The sequence below is a fragment of the Oncorhynchus kisutch genome, linkage group LG18 (assembly GCF_002021735.2).
Source record: "Oncorhynchus kisutch isolate 150728-3 linkage group LG18, Okis_V2, whole genome shotgun sequence".
NCBI classification, from domain to species: Eukaryota; Metazoa; Chordata; class Actinopteri; order Salmoniformes; family Salmonidae; genus Oncorhynchus; species Oncorhynchus kisutch.
The window spans coordinates 25,128,765-25,148,323 of NC_034191.2; the positions used below are offsets into that span (position 1 = coordinate 25,128,765).

General features: G+C 41.4%; 2 protein-coding genes across 8 annotated transcripts; one reads left to right on the forward strand and one right to left on the reverse strand.

Annotated features, from left to right (window-relative positions):
• Window positions 1–272: 272 nt before the first annotated feature.
• slc37a4a (solute carrier family 37 member 4a) lies at window positions 273–18,037 on the forward strand. Of its 7 annotated transcripts, none has more exons than XM_031795604.1 (10): window positions 278–404; window positions 8,493–8,538; window positions 8,672–8,958; window positions 9,183–9,415; window positions 9,613–9,859; window positions 10,119–10,277; window positions 15,241–15,326; window positions 15,415–15,528; window positions 15,628–15,766; window positions 17,460–18,037. In XM_031795604.1, the coding sequence occupies exons 3-10, from the start codon at window positions 8,811–8,813 to the stop codon at window positions 17,624–17,626; spliced, it is 1,293 nt and encodes a 430-aa protein (XP_031651464.1). In that variant the 5' UTR covers window positions 278–404; window positions 8,493–8,538; window positions 8,672–8,810; the 3' UTR covers window positions 17,627–18,037. The 7 variants fall into 7 exon arrangements, with proteins under 7 accessions (XP_031651462.1, XP_031651464.1, XP_031651460.1 ...); XM_031795607.1 differs by having other exon boundaries at window positions 343–541; XM_031795602.1 differs by lacking the exon at window positions 8,493–8,538 and having other exon boundaries at window positions 273–404.
• A 51-nt stretch (window positions 18,038–18,088) lies between these two features.
• Window positions 18,089–19,525, reverse strand: trappc4 (trafficking protein particle complex subunit 4). Its single transcript, XM_020508220.2, has 5 exons — window positions 19,318–19,525; window positions 18,993–19,167; window positions 18,768–18,871; window positions 18,537–18,663; window positions 18,089–18,434 (listed from the first exon to the last, which is right to left on the reverse strand). The coding sequence occupies exons 1-5, from the start codon at window positions 19,490–19,492 to the stop codon at window positions 18,356–18,358; spliced, it is 660 nt and encodes a 219-aa protein (XP_020363809.1). The 5' UTR covers window positions 19,493–19,525; the 3' UTR covers window positions 18,089–18,355.
• Window positions 19,526–19,559: the final 34 nt, after the last annotated feature.

Consider the following 19,559-nt stretch of genomic DNA (forward strand, 5'->3'; position numbering starts at 1 on the left):
CCACGTGGCCTCTGTACCCGCCCTCTTGACACAGCCAGATGAATCATCTATTGTCTTGTATACTTTCTATTAAAAGGTAAATCAGAGGTGCCTTGATACAATGTGATACAATGTTTGGTTTCAGTGCATGCATGCAGCATGTTCGATATAATATACAAAATGTGCAATGCATGTTGCTGTATGGTGGAGGTGGTACATCACACTTTGTGCTCACTAAGTGGCGCCAAAGTACCTGATCTCTGCAAACGAGACAACCCAGCAACTATGTAACACACCGTCATGATGACACATCATAGTTCATGGCATTTTCGAAAGAAAGTTCATGTTTGTGGTAGCGTGGTCATTGACTTGAATATCGGGCTTGGTGTACAGAACTGGAAAGAAATAGCCCACTGGGCACAGACGTAAGTCGATTCAATGTCTATTCCTATGTTTCTTCAAGTAATGTCATTGCAATGACGTGCAAACAACGTTGATTCAACCAGTGTGCGCCCAGTGGAAGGCAGTTTATGTTAACAAGAAACGTGGACTAACGAGACAGGTAAAGAGCAGAAAAGTATTCACACCCTTTGCCTTTTTCCACATTTTGTTGTGCTACAGCCTGAATTTAAAATCGATTACATTTAGATTTTGTGTCACTGGCATACACACAATACCCCATGATGTCAAAGTGGGATACATAAAAATAAAAAAAAGTTTTACAAACTATTTAAAAATGAAAAGCTGAAATGTATTTTATTTCACCTTTATTTAACCAGGTAGGCCAGTTGAGAACAAGTTCTCATTTACAACTGAGACCTGGCCAAGATAAAGCAAAGCAGTGCGACACAAACAACAACAAAGAGTTACACATGGAATAAACAAACGTACAGTCAATAACACAATAGAAAAAAATCTATATGTGTGCAAATGAGAAGATTCGGGAGGTAAGGCAATAGATTGGCAGTAGTGGCGAAGTAACAATTTAGCAATTAAACACTGGAGTGATGGATGTGCAGAAGATGAATGTGCAAGTAGAGATACTGGGGTGCAAATGAGTTTTAAAAAAAATGACAATATGGGGATGAGGTAGTTGGATGGGCTATTTACAGATGCCCAATGTACAGGTGCAGTGATCTGTGAGCTGCTCTGACAGCTGGTGCTTAAAGTTAGTGAGGGAGATATGAGTCTCAAGCTTCAGTGATTTTACAATTCGGTCCAGTCATTGGCAGCAGAGAACTGGAAGGAAAGGCGGCCAAAGGAGGAATAGGCTTTGGGGGTGACCAGGGAAATATACCTGCTGGAGCGGGTGCTACGGGTGAGTGCTGCTATGGTGACCAGTGAGCTGAGATAAGACAGGGCTTTACCTAGCAAAGACTTATAGATGACCTGGAGCCAGTGGGTTTGGCGACGAATATGAAGCGATGGCCAGCCAACGAGAGCATACAGATCGCAGTGGTGGGTAGTATATGGGGATTTGGTGACAAAACGGATGGCACTGTGATAGACTACATCCAGTTTTCTGAGTAGAGTATTGCAGGCTATTTCGTAAAGGACATCGCCGAAGTCTAGGATTGGCAGGATAGTCAGTTTTACGAGGGTATGTTTGGCAGCATGAGTGAAGGATGCCTTGTTTGCGAAATAGGAAGCCCGATTCTAGATTTAATTTTGGATTGGAGATGCTTAATGTGAGTCTGGAAGGAGAGTTTACAGTCTAGCCGGACACCTAGGTATTTGTAGTTGTCCACATATTCTAAGTCAGAACCGTCCAGAGTAGTGATGCTAGTCGGGCGTAAAGGTGGGGGCAGCGATCGGTTGAAGAACATGCATTTAGTTTTACTTGCATTTAAGAGCAGTTGGAGGCCACAGATGAAGAGTTGTATGGCATTGAAGCTCGTCTGGAGGTTAGTTAACACAGTGTCCAAAGAAGGGCCAGAAGTATACAGAATGGTGTCGTCTGCGTAGAGGTGGTTAAGAGAATCACCAGCAGCAAGAGCAACATCATTGATGTATACAGAGAAAAAAGTCTGAGAATGAAACCCTGTGGCACCCCCATAGAGACTGCCAGAGGTTCGGACAACAGGCCCTCCGATTTGACACACTGAACTCTGTCTGAGAAGTAGTTGGTGAACCAGGCGAGGCAGTCATTTGAGAATCCAAGGCTGTTGAGTCTGCCGATAAGAATGTGGTGATTGACAGAGTCGAAAGCCTTGGCCAGGTCGCTGAATACGGCTGCACGGTATTGTCTTTTATCGATGGCGGTTATGATATCGTTTAGGACCTTGAGCGTGGCTGAGATGCACCCATAAACAGCTCGGAAACCAGATTGCATAACAGAGGTACGGTGGGATTCGAAATGGTCGGTGATCTGTTTTTTAACTTGGCTTTTGAAGACCTTAGAAAGGCAGGGTAGGATAGATATAGGTCTGTAGCAATTTGGGTCGAGAGTGTCTCCCCCTTTGAAGAGGGATGTGACCGTGGCAGCTTTCCAATCTTTGGTGGATCTCAGATGATACGAAAGAGAGGTTGAACAGGCTAGAAATAGGGGTTGCAACAATTGCGGAGGATAATTTTAGAAAGACAGGGTCCAGATTGTCTAGCCCAGCTGATATGTAGGGGTCCAGATTTTTCAACTCTTTCAGAACATCAGCTATCTGGATTTGGGTGAAGGAGAAAGGGGGGGGGGGGGTGCAGGGCTGTTGACCGGGGTAGGGGTAGCCAGGTGGAAAGCATGGCCAGCCATAGAAAAATGCTTGTTGAAATTCTCAATTATCGTGGATTTATCGGTGGTGACAATGTTTCCTAGCCCCAGTGCAGTGGGCAGCCGGGAGGAGGTGCTCTTATTCTCCATGGACTTTACAGTGTCCCAGAACATTTTGGATTTTGTGCTACGGGATGCAAATTTCTGTTTGAAAAAGCTAGCCTTTGCCTTCCTAACTGTGCCTAACTGCCGGTTCCTAACTTCCCTGAAAAGTTGCATATCGCGGCAGCTATTCGATTCTAATGCAGTACGCCACAGGATGTTTTTGTGCTGGTCAAGGGCAGTCAGGTCTGGAGTGAACCAAGGGCTATATCTGTTCCTGTTTTTTTTTTTATAATGGGGCATGCTTATTTAAGATGGTGAGGAAAGCACTTTTAAAGAATAACCAGGCAACCTCTACTGACGGAATTAGGTCAATATCCTTCCAGGATACCTTGGCGAGGTCGATTAGAAAGGCCTGCCCGCTGAAGTGTTTTAGGAAGCGTTTGACAGTCATGAAGGGTGGTTGTTTGACCGCAGATTCATTACAGACACAGGCAATGAGGCAGTGATTGCTGAGATCCTGGTTGAAGACAGCAGAGGTGTATTTAGAGGGCAGGTTGGTCAGGATGATATCTATGAGGGTGCCCGTGTTTACAGATTTGGGGTTGTACCTGGTAGGTTCATTGATAATTTGTGTGAGATTGAGGGCATCTAGCGTAGGTGAAGATAGATAGGTGGCAATCAATTCACATATGGTGTCCAGGGCACAGCTGGGGGCAGAAGGTGGTCTATAACAAGCGGCAACGGTAAGAGACTTGTTTCTGGAAAGGTGGATTTTTAGAAGTAGAAGCTCGAATTGTTTGGGCACAGACCTGGATAGTATGACAGAACTCTGCAGGCTGTCTCTGCAGTAGATTGCAACTCCGTCCCCTTTGGCAGCTCTATCTTGTCGGAAAATGTTATAGTTACATCACCAGAGGAACAGAGGAGGAGTAGGTTAAAGGTACAGCTAAAGGCTATAAGAACTATAAATCTTGATTCAACAAGTACTCAACCCCTTTGTTATGTCAAGCCTAAATAAATTCAGGTCAGGTGTAAAGATGTGCTTAACAAGTCACATAATAAGTTGCTAAAAATTACTCTGTGCAATAATAGTGTTTCACATAATTGTTGAATGACTACCTCATCTCTGTACCCAACACATGCAATTATCTGTAAGGTGCTTCAGTCGAGCAGTGAATTTCAAACACAGATTCAACCACAAAGACCAGGGAGGTTGTCCAATGCTTCACAAAGAACGGCACCTATTGGTAGATGGGTAAAAAAACAAACAGACATTGAATATCCCTTTGAGCATGGTGAAGTTATTAATTATGGTGTATCAGTACACCCAGTCAATACTGGGCATCCTTCCTAACTCGGTTAAAACAGTTATAGAGCTGAATGCCTGTGATAGGAGAAAACTGAGGATGAATCAACAACATTGTAGTTACTCCACAATACTAACCTAAATGACAAAGTGAAAATAAGGATGCCTGTACAGAATACAAATATTCCAAAACATGCATCCTGTTTCCAACAAGGCACTAAAGTAAAACTGATCAAATGTGGCAAAGATATTAACTTTATGTCCTGAATAAAAAGTGTTATGTTTGTGGCAAATCCAACACAACACATCACTGAGTACCACTCTTCAAACTTTCTAGTATGATGGTGGCTAGTAAGTCTCTAAAAGTATTGTACACCTAGATTGTACAATATTTGCACATTTTTCTTTTGAAATTCTTCAAACTCTTGTCAAGTTGGTTGTTGATCATCATTGCTAGACAGCCATTTTCAAGTCTTGCCATAGATTTTCAAGCCTATTTAAGTTAACTGTAACTAGTCCACTCAGGAAGATTTATGTAGTCTTGGTAAGAAACTCCAGTGTATATTTGTCATTGTGTTTTAGGTTATTGTCCTGCTGAAAGGTAAATTTGCTCCAAGGTTTTCCTCTAGGATTTTGCCTGTGCTTAGCTCTGCTCCGTTTCTTTTATCCTAACAAACTCCCTTGTCCTTGCCGATGACAAGCATACCCATAACATGATGACTGAGAAAGACTCACAGCTGTAATAGCTACCAAAGGTGATTCTAACATGTGACTCATTTTGAATACTTAGGTAAATTAAATATTTATGTATTTGATTTTAAATACATTTGCCAAAAAGTGAACATGTTTTCACTTTGTCATTATGGGAATTGTGTGTAGATGGGTGCCAAAATATATATTTAATTCATGTTTAATTCAGGCTGTAACACAACAAAATGTGGAACAAGTCAAGGTGTATGAATACTTTCTGAAGGCACAGTAAAACTTTTATATAGAATTTCGCAAAATGCATGCACACGCACTGATATCAAAAGATTTTGCTCATAGATATACAGTGCATTCGGAAAGTATTCAGACCCCTTGACTTTTTCCACATTTTGTTAAGTTACAGCCTTATATAAATGTGATATTTCATTTTTTTATTCATTTTTTTTATTGTGTGTAGATTGATAAGGGGAAAAAACAATTTAATACATTTTAGAATGAGTATTCAGACCCTTTACCTAGTACTTTGTTGTAGCACCTTTTGCAACAATTACAGCCTTGAGTCTTCTTGGGTATGACGCTACAAGCTTGGCACACCTGTATCTAGGGAGTTTCTCCCATTATTCTCTGCAGATCCTCTCAAACTCATCGCTGCACAGCTATTTTCAGGTCTCGCCAGAGATGTTCGATCGGGTTCAAGTCCGGGCTCTGGCTGGGCCACTCAAGGACATTCAGAGACTTGTCCCAAAGCCATTCCTGCATTCTCTTGGCTGTATGCTTAGGGTCGTTGTACTGTTGGAAGGTGAACCTTGGCCCCTAGTCAGGTCCTGAGCACTCTGGAGCAGGTTTTCATCAAGGATCTCTCTGTACTTTGCTCCGTTCATCTTTCCCTCGGTCCTGACTAGTCTCCCAATCCCTGCCGCTGAAAAACATCCCCACAGCATGATGCTGCCACCACCATGCTTCACCGTAGAGATGGTGCCAGATTTCCTCCAGACTTGACACTTTGCATTCAGGCCAAAGAGTTCAATATTGGTTTCATCAGACTACAGAAACTTGAGTCCTTTAGGTGCCTTTTTGCACACTCCAAGTGTGCTGTCATTTGCCTTAATCTGAGGAGTGGCTTCCATCTGGCCACTCTACCATAAAGGCCTGATTGGAGTGTTGCAGAGATGGTTGTCCTTCTGGAAGGTTCTCCCATCTCCACAGAGGAACTCTGGAGGTCAGTCAGAGTGACCATTGGGTTCTTGGTCACCTCCCTCACCAAGGCCCTTCGTTGGCCGGGTGGCCAGCTCTAGGAAGAGTCTTGGTGGTTCCAAACTTCTTCCATGTAAGAATGATGGAGGCCACTGTATTTTTAGGGGACCTTCAATGCTGCAGAATTTTTTTGGTACCCTTCCCCAGATCTGTGCCTCGACACGATCCTGTCTCGGAGCTCTACGAACAATTCCTTTGACCTCGTGGCTTGGTTTTTGCTCTTTGGCCCACTCCTCCTGACAGAGCTAGTGTAACTGAGTCAGGTTTGTAGGCCTCCTTGCTCGCACATGCTTTTTCAGTTCTGCCCACAAATGTTCTATGGGATTGAGGTCAGGGCTTTATGATGGCCACTTCAATACCTTGACTTTGTTGTCCTTAAGCCATTTTTCCACAACTTTGGAAGTATGCTTGGGTCATTGTCCATTTGGAAAACTCATTTGTGACCAAGCTTTAACTTCATGACTGATGTTGCTTCAATATATCCACATTTGTCCTACCTCATGATGCCATCTATTTTGTGAAGTGCACCAGTTCCTCCTGCAGCAAAGCACCCCCACAACATGATGTTGCCACCCCCGTGCTTCACAGTTGGGATGGTGTTCTTCGGCTTGCAAGCCTCCCCCTTTTTCCTCCAAACATAACGATGGTCATTATGGCCAAACAGTTCTATTTTGTTTCATCAAACCAGAGGACATTTCTCCAAAAAGTACGATCTTTGTCCCCATGTGCAGTTGCAAACCATAGTCTGGCTTTTTTATGGCGGTTGTGGAGCAGTGGCTTCTTCCTTGCTGAGCGGCCTTTAAGGTTATGTTGATATAGAACTTGTTTTACTGTGGATATATATACTTTTGTACCTGTTTCCTCCAGCATCTTCACAAGGTCCTTTGCTGTTGTTCTGTTGCTGACTCAAGTGATGTCAATTAGCCTATCAGAAGCTTCTAAAGCCATTACATCATTTTCTGGGATTTTCCAAACTGTTTAAAGGCACAGTCAATTTAGTGTAGTAAATTTCTGACCCACTAGAATTTTGATACAGTGAAATATAAATGAAATCATCTGTCTGTAAACAATTGTTGGGAAAATTACTTGTGTCATGCACAAAGTAGATATCCTAACCAACTTGCCAAAATTATAGTTTGTTAACAAGAAATTTGTGGAGTGGTTGAAAAATTAGTTTTAATGACTCCAACCTAAGTGTATGTAAACTATCGACTTCAACTGTAGCTATGGTTGATAAAGCGGGAAACCCCAAAAATTACTGAACTACAAAATTGAAACACAATATTGGCAACTTTATAAAATGTTTTTAATTAGTAGGCTACTTGATGGTCAACAGATGCAAATGTGTCATTCTCCACATTTAATTTCAGTTTCATTGAGGACTTTTCCTCATAACAGAAGCATGCCAGGGAGTTCCATAACTTCTGTTATGCCATTGTAGTCTACCATTTGATAAAACAAATATGTTGAAATAACTATATCGCTGGAGTCATTGCAAATCAATTTGTTCCACTTGTTTAGCCTACCTGCAGCAGGCAGACCAATTTAATAAATAGCCTATAACTTTTGGGTGAATTGTGGCCTTGTTATTATGCAATTATTAATGGCCATGTTAAATTAATTAAATTAGAAGTTATCAAAGCTCTATCGCAACTGACGATCAATTGCTATAAATCCTTAGATTGACGGTAACAGTCAATCAGATTAGGCTACAGGTTAAAAAAAAACAACGAATGATCACTGGCTGTTGACAAGCATATTCAGTTCATATACATATGATTAATATTTAATTCAGTGATTGGAGTTACGGCCACATTCTCAGTAGCCTATTCCCGCAGATGATCGATGCTTGACTACCCTTCGACAAATACAAATATTCTCGCTATAATCTCATAATGTAGACTAGTTTACCCGCACTGTATCTGCGAGCTGTTGGCTAGAGCAGAGTAGGTACATTTTGCTATCGAAAATGTGATGGAAACACACACAATTTAAGATTTTTATTAGGTACATAACAAATGTTGCGAAGAAGTGTATGTTGTGTGCACAACGTCATCGCGCACAGATTTGTATCTGCAACAAGTCAGTTTGGAAACACCACTGTTGGGAAAATGCGCATATTTCCTTTGTGTTATTTGCATGAAAATATGTTGCCAATTGGATGGAAACCTAGCTAATGATGCATTTTCACACAAACCAACCCACCGTGATAATGGGGTTGTGTTTTGTGCTGATGGTCATCTCTCTTCACACACTCCCTGAGCTGAGGAGGATCCACCCTCTGGGCTTGCAGTCACCATTGGACTCTCCAATGAATCATTAACTAAGAACATTCAATAACATCCAGGCACACCAGCAGGGAGGAACAGTCAGGATCAGCAAGAGGGGGGTGAAAGGTATATAATAGGAATCAGGAGTGTCTTTCATTTTTTTTTACAGACTTTTGGACAATACAAGCAGCATTACAGAAGATAACAGCATCGGAGTAGGTCAATTCCATTATCTTCCCTTTGGCCCTTGTAGAACTCGGATAAGGCAGGGGAAATCACTCTTAGAGTAAAGAAGTTGACCATTAACCCCAACTATTGATTACAGCTCTCTCTCCCTCTTCTAACCAGCTCTGCTCTGCACCGTGGATCCTGACACCAAAGTTCAGTCACTGGTGGCAGAAGTATTTCACACTGGAACAACTACTCCTCTGTAGTTTTGTTTTATAATCCTCTATTATTTAGCACTTTTTTCTGCACTGCAAACACCATGGCAACCGCAGGGTATGGATATTACCGCACCACCATTTTCCTGGCCATGTTTGTGGGCTATACGCTGTACTACTTCAACAGGAAGACCTTTTCCTTTGTGATGCCCTCTCTCATGCAAGAGATCAAGCTGGACAAAGATGACCTGGGTAAGAGAAGCCTCACTATTGTCTTTTCCTCTCTTTCTGTCTTGCATGTCCCTCACAACAATTAACAACTAAAGTTTAGATACTGCTGATAGTGGTCTGACTGATTGGTTTAATTGAACGATCATATGGGGATACATCAGTTAATGCTTTGTGTATGTTTATATTAGTACCAAAATCAATTAAACATTGTGTTCTGCCTCTGTATCGTGTGCACTATCCCTCAGGCATGATCACTAGTAGCCAGTCTCTGGCCTATGCTATAAGCAAGTTCATCAGCGGTGTGTTGTCGGATCAGATCAGTGCCCGCTGGCTCTTCTCCATTGGCCTGTTCATGGTGGGTGCCATCAATGTGGTCTTCTCCTGGTCCTCTACTGTGGCCATTTTCTCTGGCCTCTGGTTCCTCAACGGCCTGGGTCAGGGCCTGGGGTGGCCCCCATGTGGCAGGGTGCTGCGCAAGGTAGGACCAGGAAGTAACACTGTAGTCCACGGGATATGAAGCTGTCAGACACATATAAATCAATTGCCTGCACTGTTAAAATACTGGTCAGTCAGTACCATTTTGTATATCCCTGTCCATTCAATACTAGTCGTGTCAAGCCATGAAGCACATCACTAGTCTGATATTATGAAACGTCATTCCCTTCTGCTCCTCAGTGGTTCGAGCCCTCTCAGTTTGGGACGTGGTGGGCGATTCTGTCCTGCAGTATGAACCTGGCTGGGAGTTTAGGCCCCATTATTGCAACGTTGATGGCCCAGAACTACAGCTGGAGGACGACCCTGTCCATCTCAGGCCTCTCCTGTTGTGTGGTCTCCTTCGTCTGCCTGCTGTTGATCAGGAATGAGCCCAAAGACGTGGGCTTGCCCAACATAGACACTGGGGGGGCCAAGAAGGGCAAAGCAGGTCAGAGCTGGGAGCTAACCTCTTCTTGTCCTGTGGTTAAAACATTGCGAAATATGTGTGACTGACATGCACAGGTTTTATTTTGAACGCATGCCTTTTTGTGTATTGTCTGCATGTGCAATTGTGTGTAAGGTCAGTAAAACTCTGTGTTAATGGACTCTGCACCCAGTGTTCCCTCACACGCTAGCGTGAACAAGTTCAAGATCATGCACACTCTAAGTGATGTGCTAGTGTGACTGAAACCCCTCTCCCTTACCAGGCTCATCCAGTGATGAGACCACCTTCAAAGAGTTCATCCTGTCCCCCTACCTGTGGCTGCTGTCTGTGGGCTACCTGGTGGTGTTTGGGGTGAAGACAGCCTGCACTGACTGGGGCCAACTCTTCCTCATCCAGGACAAGGGCCAGTCAACACTCATGGGTATGGAAGTCTGATACATTAAGACCTGCATTTTCCCTCTGTTTTTACGCAGGTTAACGTGTATTGTCATGAGTCTTATCCTGGAGGCAGAACAGTGATTTGCTCTTAGATAGGCCAGCTGCAATGTAAAAATTGGCTATATTGTAAAAATGTATTGAAACAAAAATAAAGGTTAGGGTTAGGCATTAGGGTTAGCAGTGTCGTTAAGGTTGGGTTTAAAATCAGATTTTATGACTGTGCCAGCTAGAGGTCGGCCGATTATGATTTTTCAATGCCGATAACGATTATTGGAGGACCCAAAAAAAGACGATACCGATTAATCTGACTATTTTTTTTGTTTTGTTTTTGTAATAATGACTTTTTATTTTTTTACCTTTTATTTAACTAGGTAAGTCAGTTAAGAACAAATTCTTATTTTCAATGACGGCCTAGGAACAGTGGGTTAACTGCCTTGTTCAGGGGAAGAACGACAGATTTTTTACCTTGTCAGCTCGGGGGTTTGAACTTGCAACCTTCCGGTTACTAGTCCAAAGCTCTAACCACTAGGCTACGCTGCCGCCCCAACAATACTGAATGGACACTTATTTTAACTTAATATAATACATCAATAATATCAATTTAGCCTCAAATAAATTATGAAACATGTTCAATTTGGTTTAGGTAATGCAAAAACAAAGTGTTGGAGAAGAAAGTAAAAGTGCAATATGTGCCATGTAAAAAAGCTAACATTTAATTTCCTTGCTCAGAACATGAGAACATATGAAAGCTGGTGGTTCCTTTTAACATGAGTCTTCAATATTCCCAACTAAGAAGTTTTAGGTTGTAGTTATTATAGGACTATTTCTCTCTATACGATTTGTATTTCATATACCTTTGACTATTGGATGTTCTTATAGGCACTTTAGTATTGCCAGTGTAACAGTATAGCTTCCATCCCTCTCCTCGCTCCTACTTGGGCTCGAACCTGGAACACATCGACAACAGCCACCCTCGAAGCAGCGTTACTCATGCAGAGCAAGGGGAACAACCACTCCAAGTCTCAGAGCGAGTGACGTTTGAAACTCTATTAGCGCGCACCCCGCTAACTAGCTAGCCATTTCACATCGGTTACACCAGCCTAATCTCGGGAGTTGATAGGCTTGAAGTCATAAACAGCGCAATGCTTGAAGAATTGCAAAGAGCTGCTGGCAAACGCACGAAAGTGCTGTCTGAATGAATGCTTACGAGCCTGCTGCTGCCTACCATCGCTCATACTGCTCTATCAAATATCAAATCATAGACTTAATTATAACATAATAACACACAGAAATACGAACCTTTGGTCATTAATATGGTCGAATCCGGAAACTTATCATTTCGAAAACAAAACTTTTATTCTTTCAGTGGGCGGAACAGATATGACAGCTGGTTACACAAAAGAAAAGGGGCTGGGTTTGAGTGAAAGAGCGGGAAGACTGAGGAACAAAGGGCGAAGCTGTGCTATCGTAAATACAGTATCATATGCATTCTAAATTACAGCCCATTTGGAAAAGTAAAATGCAATAAATATTTACTCTGAGCTGCGCTTCGGTAGGTTGGTGGTAGATGGAAGGTAGTGTTGCCCAACCGAGTCCTTTGTCCTTTGAAGAATGTCTCTGCTGGTAAATTGAATACGTTGTAGTAATGTCATTGTGTGGTAGACGGAATACTCTGTCTGTTCCTTCCTACCCTCGTTTGCAGCGGCTGTTGCTAACTCAACGGCTAGGAGGTATCACTTCTATAGTGAATAAGAGTTCAAAGTTCATACCATTTGCAACCAAAGCACACACTTATGTTGGCTTCGTTCTGTAGTTATTATCTGAACCATTCTGACATCGGACCGTCGTCCTCGGAACAGGAGGTTATATTATCGTCAAGGCTTTATATAGGAAGAGAGAAAAGGGGTGTGTTTCATAGTTTACAACCTATATCTCTTCACGTGGGCGGGCCACTGAGTCGGGCCTAATTCACTCATGAAAACCCAAATCTCACATTTTAGAAGCTAAAATCACATTTCATCCCATCACGAATAATTTTGTATTCAAACATTTAAATGGAACAACAATTCCATGTGAATCCGATAACTCTGTATAGACGTTCACTGGAGAGTTTGTCATCTTATCATTGATGAGAATGTCTCAGATGACAACCGAACTGACATCATATTCATTAAGTACCACCGCATGCATGTTCAATTGGTCGGATTACCAGAATATAGTTCATTTCCCCCCACCTTCTGATGTTCCCAGAATCTCTATGTTAACCAAGGGCTTTGCAAATGTAACATCAGTAGGGTAGAGAGAGTAAAAAGGGGGGAAGAGGTATTTATGACTGTCATAAACATACCCCCCAGGCCAACGTCATGACACATTGCACAACCTTCAATGTTATGTCATAATTATGTACAATTCTGGCAAATTAATTACGGCCTTTGTTAGGAATAAATGGACTTCACACAGTTCGCAATGAGCCAGGCGGCCCAAACTGCTGCATATACCCTGACTGCTTGCACGGAACGCAAGAGAAGTGACATAATTTCCCTAGTTAAAAGAAATTCATGTTAGCAGGCAATATTAACTAAATATGCATGTGTAAAAATATATACTTGTGTATTGATTTTAAAGAAATGCATTGATGTTTATGGTTAGGTACACATTGGTGCAACGACAGTGCTTCATCACCCATTTGTCGAAGTAGGCTGTGATTCGATGAGAAATTAACAGGCACCGCATCGATTTTATGCAATGCAGGACACGCTAGATAAACTAGTAATATCATCAACCATGTGTAGTTAACTAGTGATTATGTTTAGATGGATTGTTTTTTATAAGATAAGTTTAATGCTAGCTAGCAACTTACCTTGGCTTCTTGCTGCCCTTGCGTAACAGGTAGTCAGCCTGCCACGCAGGAGAACTCAGTACTGACTGTTGCAACTAGAGGTCGACCGATTATGATTTTTCAACGGCGATACCGATTATTGGAGGACCAAAAAAAGCTGATACCGATTAAATCGGCCAATTTATTTATAATAATGACAATTACAACAATACTGAATGAACACTTATTTTAACTTAATTTAATACATCAATACAATCTATTTAGCCTCAAATAAATAATGAAACATGTTCAATTTGGTTTAAATAATGCAAAAACAAAGTGTTGGAGAAGAAAGTAAAAGTGCAATATGTGCCTTGTTAAAAAGCTAACGTTTAAGTTTCTTGCTCAGAACATGAGAACCTATGAAAGCTGGTGGTTCCTTTTAACATGAGTCTTCAATATTCCCAGGTAAGAAGTTTTAGGTTGTAGTTATTATAGGAATTATAGGACTATTTCTCTATATACCATTTGTATTTCATATACCTTTGACTATTGAATGTTCTTATAGGCACTTTAGTATTGCCAGTGTAACAGTATAGCTTCTGTCCCTCTCTTCGCCTCGAACCAGGAACACATTGACAACAGCCACCCTCGAAGCATCGTTACCCATCTCTCCACAAAAGCTGCGGCCCTTGCAGAGCAAAGGGAACAACTACTTCAAGGTCTCAGAGCGAGTGACGTCAACGATTGAAACGCTATTAGTGCGCAACCCACTAACTAGCTAGCCATTTCACATCGATTACACCAGCCTAATCGCGGGAGTTGATAGGCTTGAATTCATAAACAGCTCAATGCTTGAAGCACGTGAAGAGCTGCTGGCAAACGCATGAAAGTGCTGTTTGAATGAATGCTTACGAGCCTGCTGCTGCCTACCACCGCTCAGTCAGACTGCTCTATCAAATATCAAATAATTGACTTAATTATAACATAATAACACACAGAAATACAAGCCTTAGGTCATTAATATGGTCAAATCCGTAAACTATCATTTCGAAAACAAAACGTTTATTCTTTCAGTGAAATACGGAACCGTTCCGTATTTTATCTAATGGGTGGCATCCATAAGTCTAAATATTGCTGTTATGTCATAATTATGTACAATTCTGGCAAATGAACTACGGTCTTTGTTAGGAAAAAATGGACTTCACACAGTTCGCAACGAGCCAGGTGGCCCAAACTGCTGCATATACCCTGACTGCTTGCACGGAACGCAAGAGAAGTGACATAATTTCCCTAGTTAAAATAAATTCCTGTTAGCAGGCAATATTAACTAAATATGCATGTGTAAAAATATATACTTGTGTATTGATTTTAAAGAAATGCATTGATGTTTATGGTTAGGTACACATTGGTGCAACGACAGTGCTTTTTTTGCAAATGCGCTTGTTAAATCATCACCCGTTTGTCGAAGTAGGCTGTGATTCGATGAGAAATTAACAGGCACCGCATCGATTTTATGCAATGCAGGACACGCTAGATAAACTAGTAATATCATCAACCATGTGTAGTTAACTAGTGATTATGTTTAGATGGATTGTTTTTTATAAGATTTGTTTAATGCTAGCTAGCAACTTACCTTGGCTTCTTGCTGCCCTCGCGTAACAGGTAGTAAGCCTGCCACGCAGGCTCCTCGTGGAGTGCAATGTAAGGCAGGTGGTTAGAGCTTCGGACTAGTAACCGGAGGGTTGCAAAAATGAATCCCAGAGCTGAGGTAAAAATCTGTTCTGCCCCTGAACAAGGCAGTAACCCACCGTTCCTCGGCCGTCATTGAAAATAAGAATGTGTTCTTAACTGACTTGCCAAGTTAAATAAAGGTGTAAAAAATAAATAATTGCAAATCGGTGTCCAAAAATACTGATTACCGATTGTTGTGAAAACTTGAAATCAGCCCTAATTAATCGGCCATTCCGATTAATCGGTCGACCTCTAGTGCCAGCTAGTGACCACTGCAGATTCATGACTAAAAACGCTAACCTGCCTGTTTTACCAGTATGCAGTAGACTGCAGTTGATAACTCAATAATAACTGCCTCTTGTTAAGTTTGACTGAATGCATCTCTTTTTCACAGGCAGTTCCTACATGAGTGCCCTAGAGGTGGGAGGCCTGTTGGGCAGTTTAGCTGCAGGATACTTCTCTGACAAGGCTGTGGCACAAGTGGGTTTATAGTGGCATCATACACTAATTCAGAACTCTATTCAAATCACTGCAGTGTTTGTAAGGTACTGTATTTCTTTTTGTACAGCAAGGCATGAAAAGCCATGGAAACCCCCGTCATTTTCTCTTGATCTCAATGATGGCTGGGATGTTTGGTTCCATGTATCTATTCCGGATCACTGTCACGCCAGACAGCCCAAAGGTATAGTAAACACATCATGTTCCATCAACTCCTTTCAGAGCCAATACGCTATTAGTCTGTTTGTTAGTTCATGTTTTGTTTTTTATGTTGTAAATTCAGATGTGGATCCTCTTCTTGGGGGCTACATTTGGCTTCTCATCTTACGGACCAATAGCCTTGTTTGGCGTGATAGCCAATGAGAGTGCTCCTTCAAACTATTGTGGAACGTCACATGCTATTGTTGCCTTAATGGCCAACAGTAAGTTTATCTCAACCAAATTGTCTCAAATTCGAATTAATATTTTTCTCACATTTTGTTGTATTGTATTCTGGTGTCTTGGCTTTACTAGCAGTACCAGACAGGTACATTACCGGTCAAAAGTTTTAGAACACCTACTCATTCAAGGGTTTTTCTTTATTTTTACTATTTTCTACATTGTACAATAATAGAGTAGACATCAAAACTATGAAATAACACATATGGAATCATATAGTAACCAAAAAAGTGTTAAACATATCAAAATATATATTATATTTGAGATTCTTCAAATAGCCAACCTTTGCCTTGATGACAGCTTTGCACACACTTGGCATTCTCTCAACCAGCTTCATGAGTTAGTCACCTGGAATGCATTTCAATTAACAGATGTGCCTTGCTAAAAGTTAATTTGTGGAATTTCTTTCCTCCTTAATGCGTTTGAGCCAATCAGTTGTGTTGGGACAAGGTAGGGGGTATACAGAAGATGGCCCTATTTGATAAAATACCAAGTTCATATTTTGGCAACAGCTCAAGTAAGAAAAGAGAAACGACAGTCCATAATAAGACATGAACCTCAGTCAATCCGGAAAATTTCAAGAACTTTGAAAGTTTCTTCAAGTGCAGTCGCCAAAACCATCAAGTGCTATGACGAAACTGGCTCTCATGAGGACCGCCACAGGAATGGAAGACCCAGTTATCTCTGCTGCAGAAGATAAGTTTGAGTTCCAAGCCCAAATAAATGCTTCACAGAGTTAAAGTAACAGACACATCTCAACATCAACTGTTCAGAGGAGACATTGTGAATCAGGCCTTCATGGTCAAATTGCTGCAAAGAAACCACTAAAGGACACCAATAAGAAGAAGAGACTTGCTTGGGCCAAGAAACACGAGTAATGGACATTAGACCGGTGGAAATTTGTCCTTTGGTCTGGAGTCCAAATTGGAGAGTTTTGTCTCCAACCACCGTGTCTTTGCGAGACACAGAGTAGGTGAAAGGATGTGTAGTTCCCACCGTGAAGCATGGAGGAGGAGGTGTGATGGTGTGGGGGTTCTTTTCTGGTGACATGGTCAGTGATTTATTTCGAATTCAAGGTACACTTAACCAGCATGGCTACAGCAGCATTATGCAGCGAAACGCCATGCCATCTGGTTTGCACTTAGTCCCACTATCATTTGTTTTTCAACAGGACAATGACCCAACACACCTCCAGGCTGTGTAAGGGCTATTTTACCAAGAAGGAGATTAATGGAGTGCTGCATCAGATGACCTGGCCTCCATAATCCCCCAACCTCAACCAAATTGAGAGGGTTTGTGATGAGATGGACCGCAGACTGAAGGAAAAGCAGCCAACAAGTGCTCAGCATATGTGGGAACTCCTGTTGGAAAAGTATTCCAGGTGAAGCTGGTTGAGAGAATGCCAAGAGTGTGCAAAGCTGTCAAGGCAAAGGGTGGCTATTTGAAGAATCTCAAATATGAAATATATTTTGATATATATTCAACACTTTTTGGGTTACTGCATGATTCCATATGTGTTATTTCATAGTTTTAATGTGCACTATTATTCTACAATGTAGAAAATAAAACCCTTGAATTAGGTGTTCTAAAACTTTTGACCGGTAGTGTAGTTCAACAACTAAATCTGTATATCCTATTTATGAGAACCACCCTAATTGACATTCCTGTATCGTTCAGTTGGTGGCTTCTGCTCTGGACTGCCGTTCAGCACCATCGCCAAGCACCACAGCTGGGAAATGGCCTTCTGGGTAGCAGAGATGACTTGTCTCATCACTACCATCTGCTTTTTCCTGCTGCGGAACATCAGAACCAAGATGGGTCACATCCCCAAGAAGACTGACTGATCACTACACTAACTCTCTGCTGCCAATGTAGGAAATTTAGGATAAGAATGTACATTCTTATTTATTAAGTGTTTTTGATTTGAAAAAGGCTCAATTGAATTGACGGGAGACATGGTCCTGTATATTCTTATTTTAAGAGATGGTGAGACATGGAGTTGAGCGAGGGAATATTTATTTTCACTGAAGATGTATTCAGATGCAAATACATCAACCATGTTGTGTTAACTCTTTTCAAGGATCTGTTTTATGCCATGAGCAAAGATTCAAGTATTGAAAATGTGTCAATATGATCATTTGAAACCAAGACACTTTATGGTCAAATGTACTGCTCACTTTTTAAATTGGCACTGTACTCATATGGGTGAAATGTGTTTGACTGTATAAGACTTGAATAAAATTCCTTATGTTGTGGTTTTAGTCAATTTTAAAAATAATTACATTGGAAAGAAAGACTAGAGATGATAAATGTTATGGTGTTTATTCTTAAAGTATATACAAAAACAAAACATTCAGTATTTACATTGTATCCCAGTATAGCATATTATCACACAAGTTATTCAACATTAGTTCTGAAATATCAGCACTGCTTGGAGACATGTTGACCCATATGCAGTGTACTATAGCCTCCCAGTCACAACAAACACAATGCAATGGATTGGCAGGAAAAGAAACTGGAGCAATGGATACTCTGGATTTGCCTTCGTACACATTTTTCAGGTTTGTTTCTGCTCAAGATCCAGGTCCAAAGTTAGCAGCTTTCTCTGCTATCTCCAATGCACCCTTCAAATTCTGATCAAAGAGTTCACACCTGTAACAAGAGGGCAAAATATATCTCACCAGGGTTGCTCATCAATGACTTGGCTGACTCATGTGAGAGACAGAGGGCAGATATTTGACATGTGACAGTTACCTGATAGGCATCTCCAGAGAGTAGAAGGGGTTCTTGAGGGCGAAGTCTGAATAGATCTCGTAAATCTTCCTGAGGAGCGAGTCAATGCCAGACTGCCGGGGGTCTGCCAGCACAATGAACTTTATACCTGATAAAAAAAGATGTTGGCAGATTTCGTTTTTCAAAACAAGAGCATTGCATGTAGACATCACATACAGTGACTGATAGCAGTGTTTGAATGCATGGTTTTACCAGTGAGTGTCTGAAAGCAGTGCAGTTTAAACATATCTGTCTCCAGCATCTCAATTCCTGAACTGCCAACTTCAGGGGACAGCTGTGAACCAATAGCAAACAACCTAGGAAAGAGTACAATACAACATGCAGCAAGATCATGGAAACGCCTATGTCACCATAGATAAATGATGTATTCATGTTAGAGCAGACAGGTGTAATAACTTGAGAACTGTAACTACTTACGAATGAAACATTGAAGCCAACATCAGTTTTTCATTTGAACTCAAGCGAGCCCTTCCGAAACGTATGGACACCGGATAGTTTGTTGAGTCTTTCAAGTATTCGATGATCTCCTTCCCATCCGCCGTGAACTTGCCGTTGACATCCACTCCATTGATGGACAGTAAAGCATGGCCCACTAAATTCATAGAAGTATGCGTGCACAATGTTAACAATAAATATAAAACATGCACAATGCAACATTTGAGTTCCAACCATGACATATTACCAGTTATCACTATATACATTTTGTAAGCCTTGATGTTGACTTGCTGACAACTTACTGTACCTCGGATTCCATCGCGTTGACCAAATGATACAACAACTTTCTCATCGTGGATCTTTAACACCAAATCTAAAGGGTAGCTGAATGTTTTCTCTGCTTCTGCTCTCGGTACATAATTGTCATACTGGTAAATTAATCCCCCAGCCTTATTTACAACATACACACTGAATATCGCCATCTTTGCCTTTTTCTGCACAGCTGACGAAATTGTCAGGTGACAGGAAATATTTCAGACAAAATAAAAT

Bases quoted from the DNA above. Each gene is read 5' to 3' on its own strand.
- slc37a4a (XM_031795602.1), top strand. From the start codon at position 8,811: ATGGCAACCGCAGGGTATGGATATTACCGCACCACCATTTTCCTGGCC. The intron at 10,278-15,240 runs GTATGGAAGTCT...TCTTTTTCACAG, and splicing joins GGGCCAGTCAACACTCATGG to GCAGTTCCTACATGAGTGCC. The intron at 15,767-17,459 runs GTAAGTTTATCT...TGTATCGTTCAG, and splicing joins TGTTGCCTTAATGGCCAACA to TTGGTGGCTTCTGCTCTGGA.
- trappc4 (XM_020508220.2), bottom strand. From the start codon at position 19,492: ATGGCGATATTCAGTGTGTATGTTGTAAATAAGGCTGGGGGATTAATT. The intron at 18,664-18,767 runs GTAAAACCATGC...TTTTTTTATCAG, and splicing joins CTGCTTTCAGACACTCACTG to GTATAAAGTTCATTGTGCTG. The intron at 18,435-18,536 runs GTAACTGTCACA...CTCTTGTTACAG, and splicing joins TCTCTGGAGATGCCTATCAG to GTGTGAACTCTTTGATCAGA.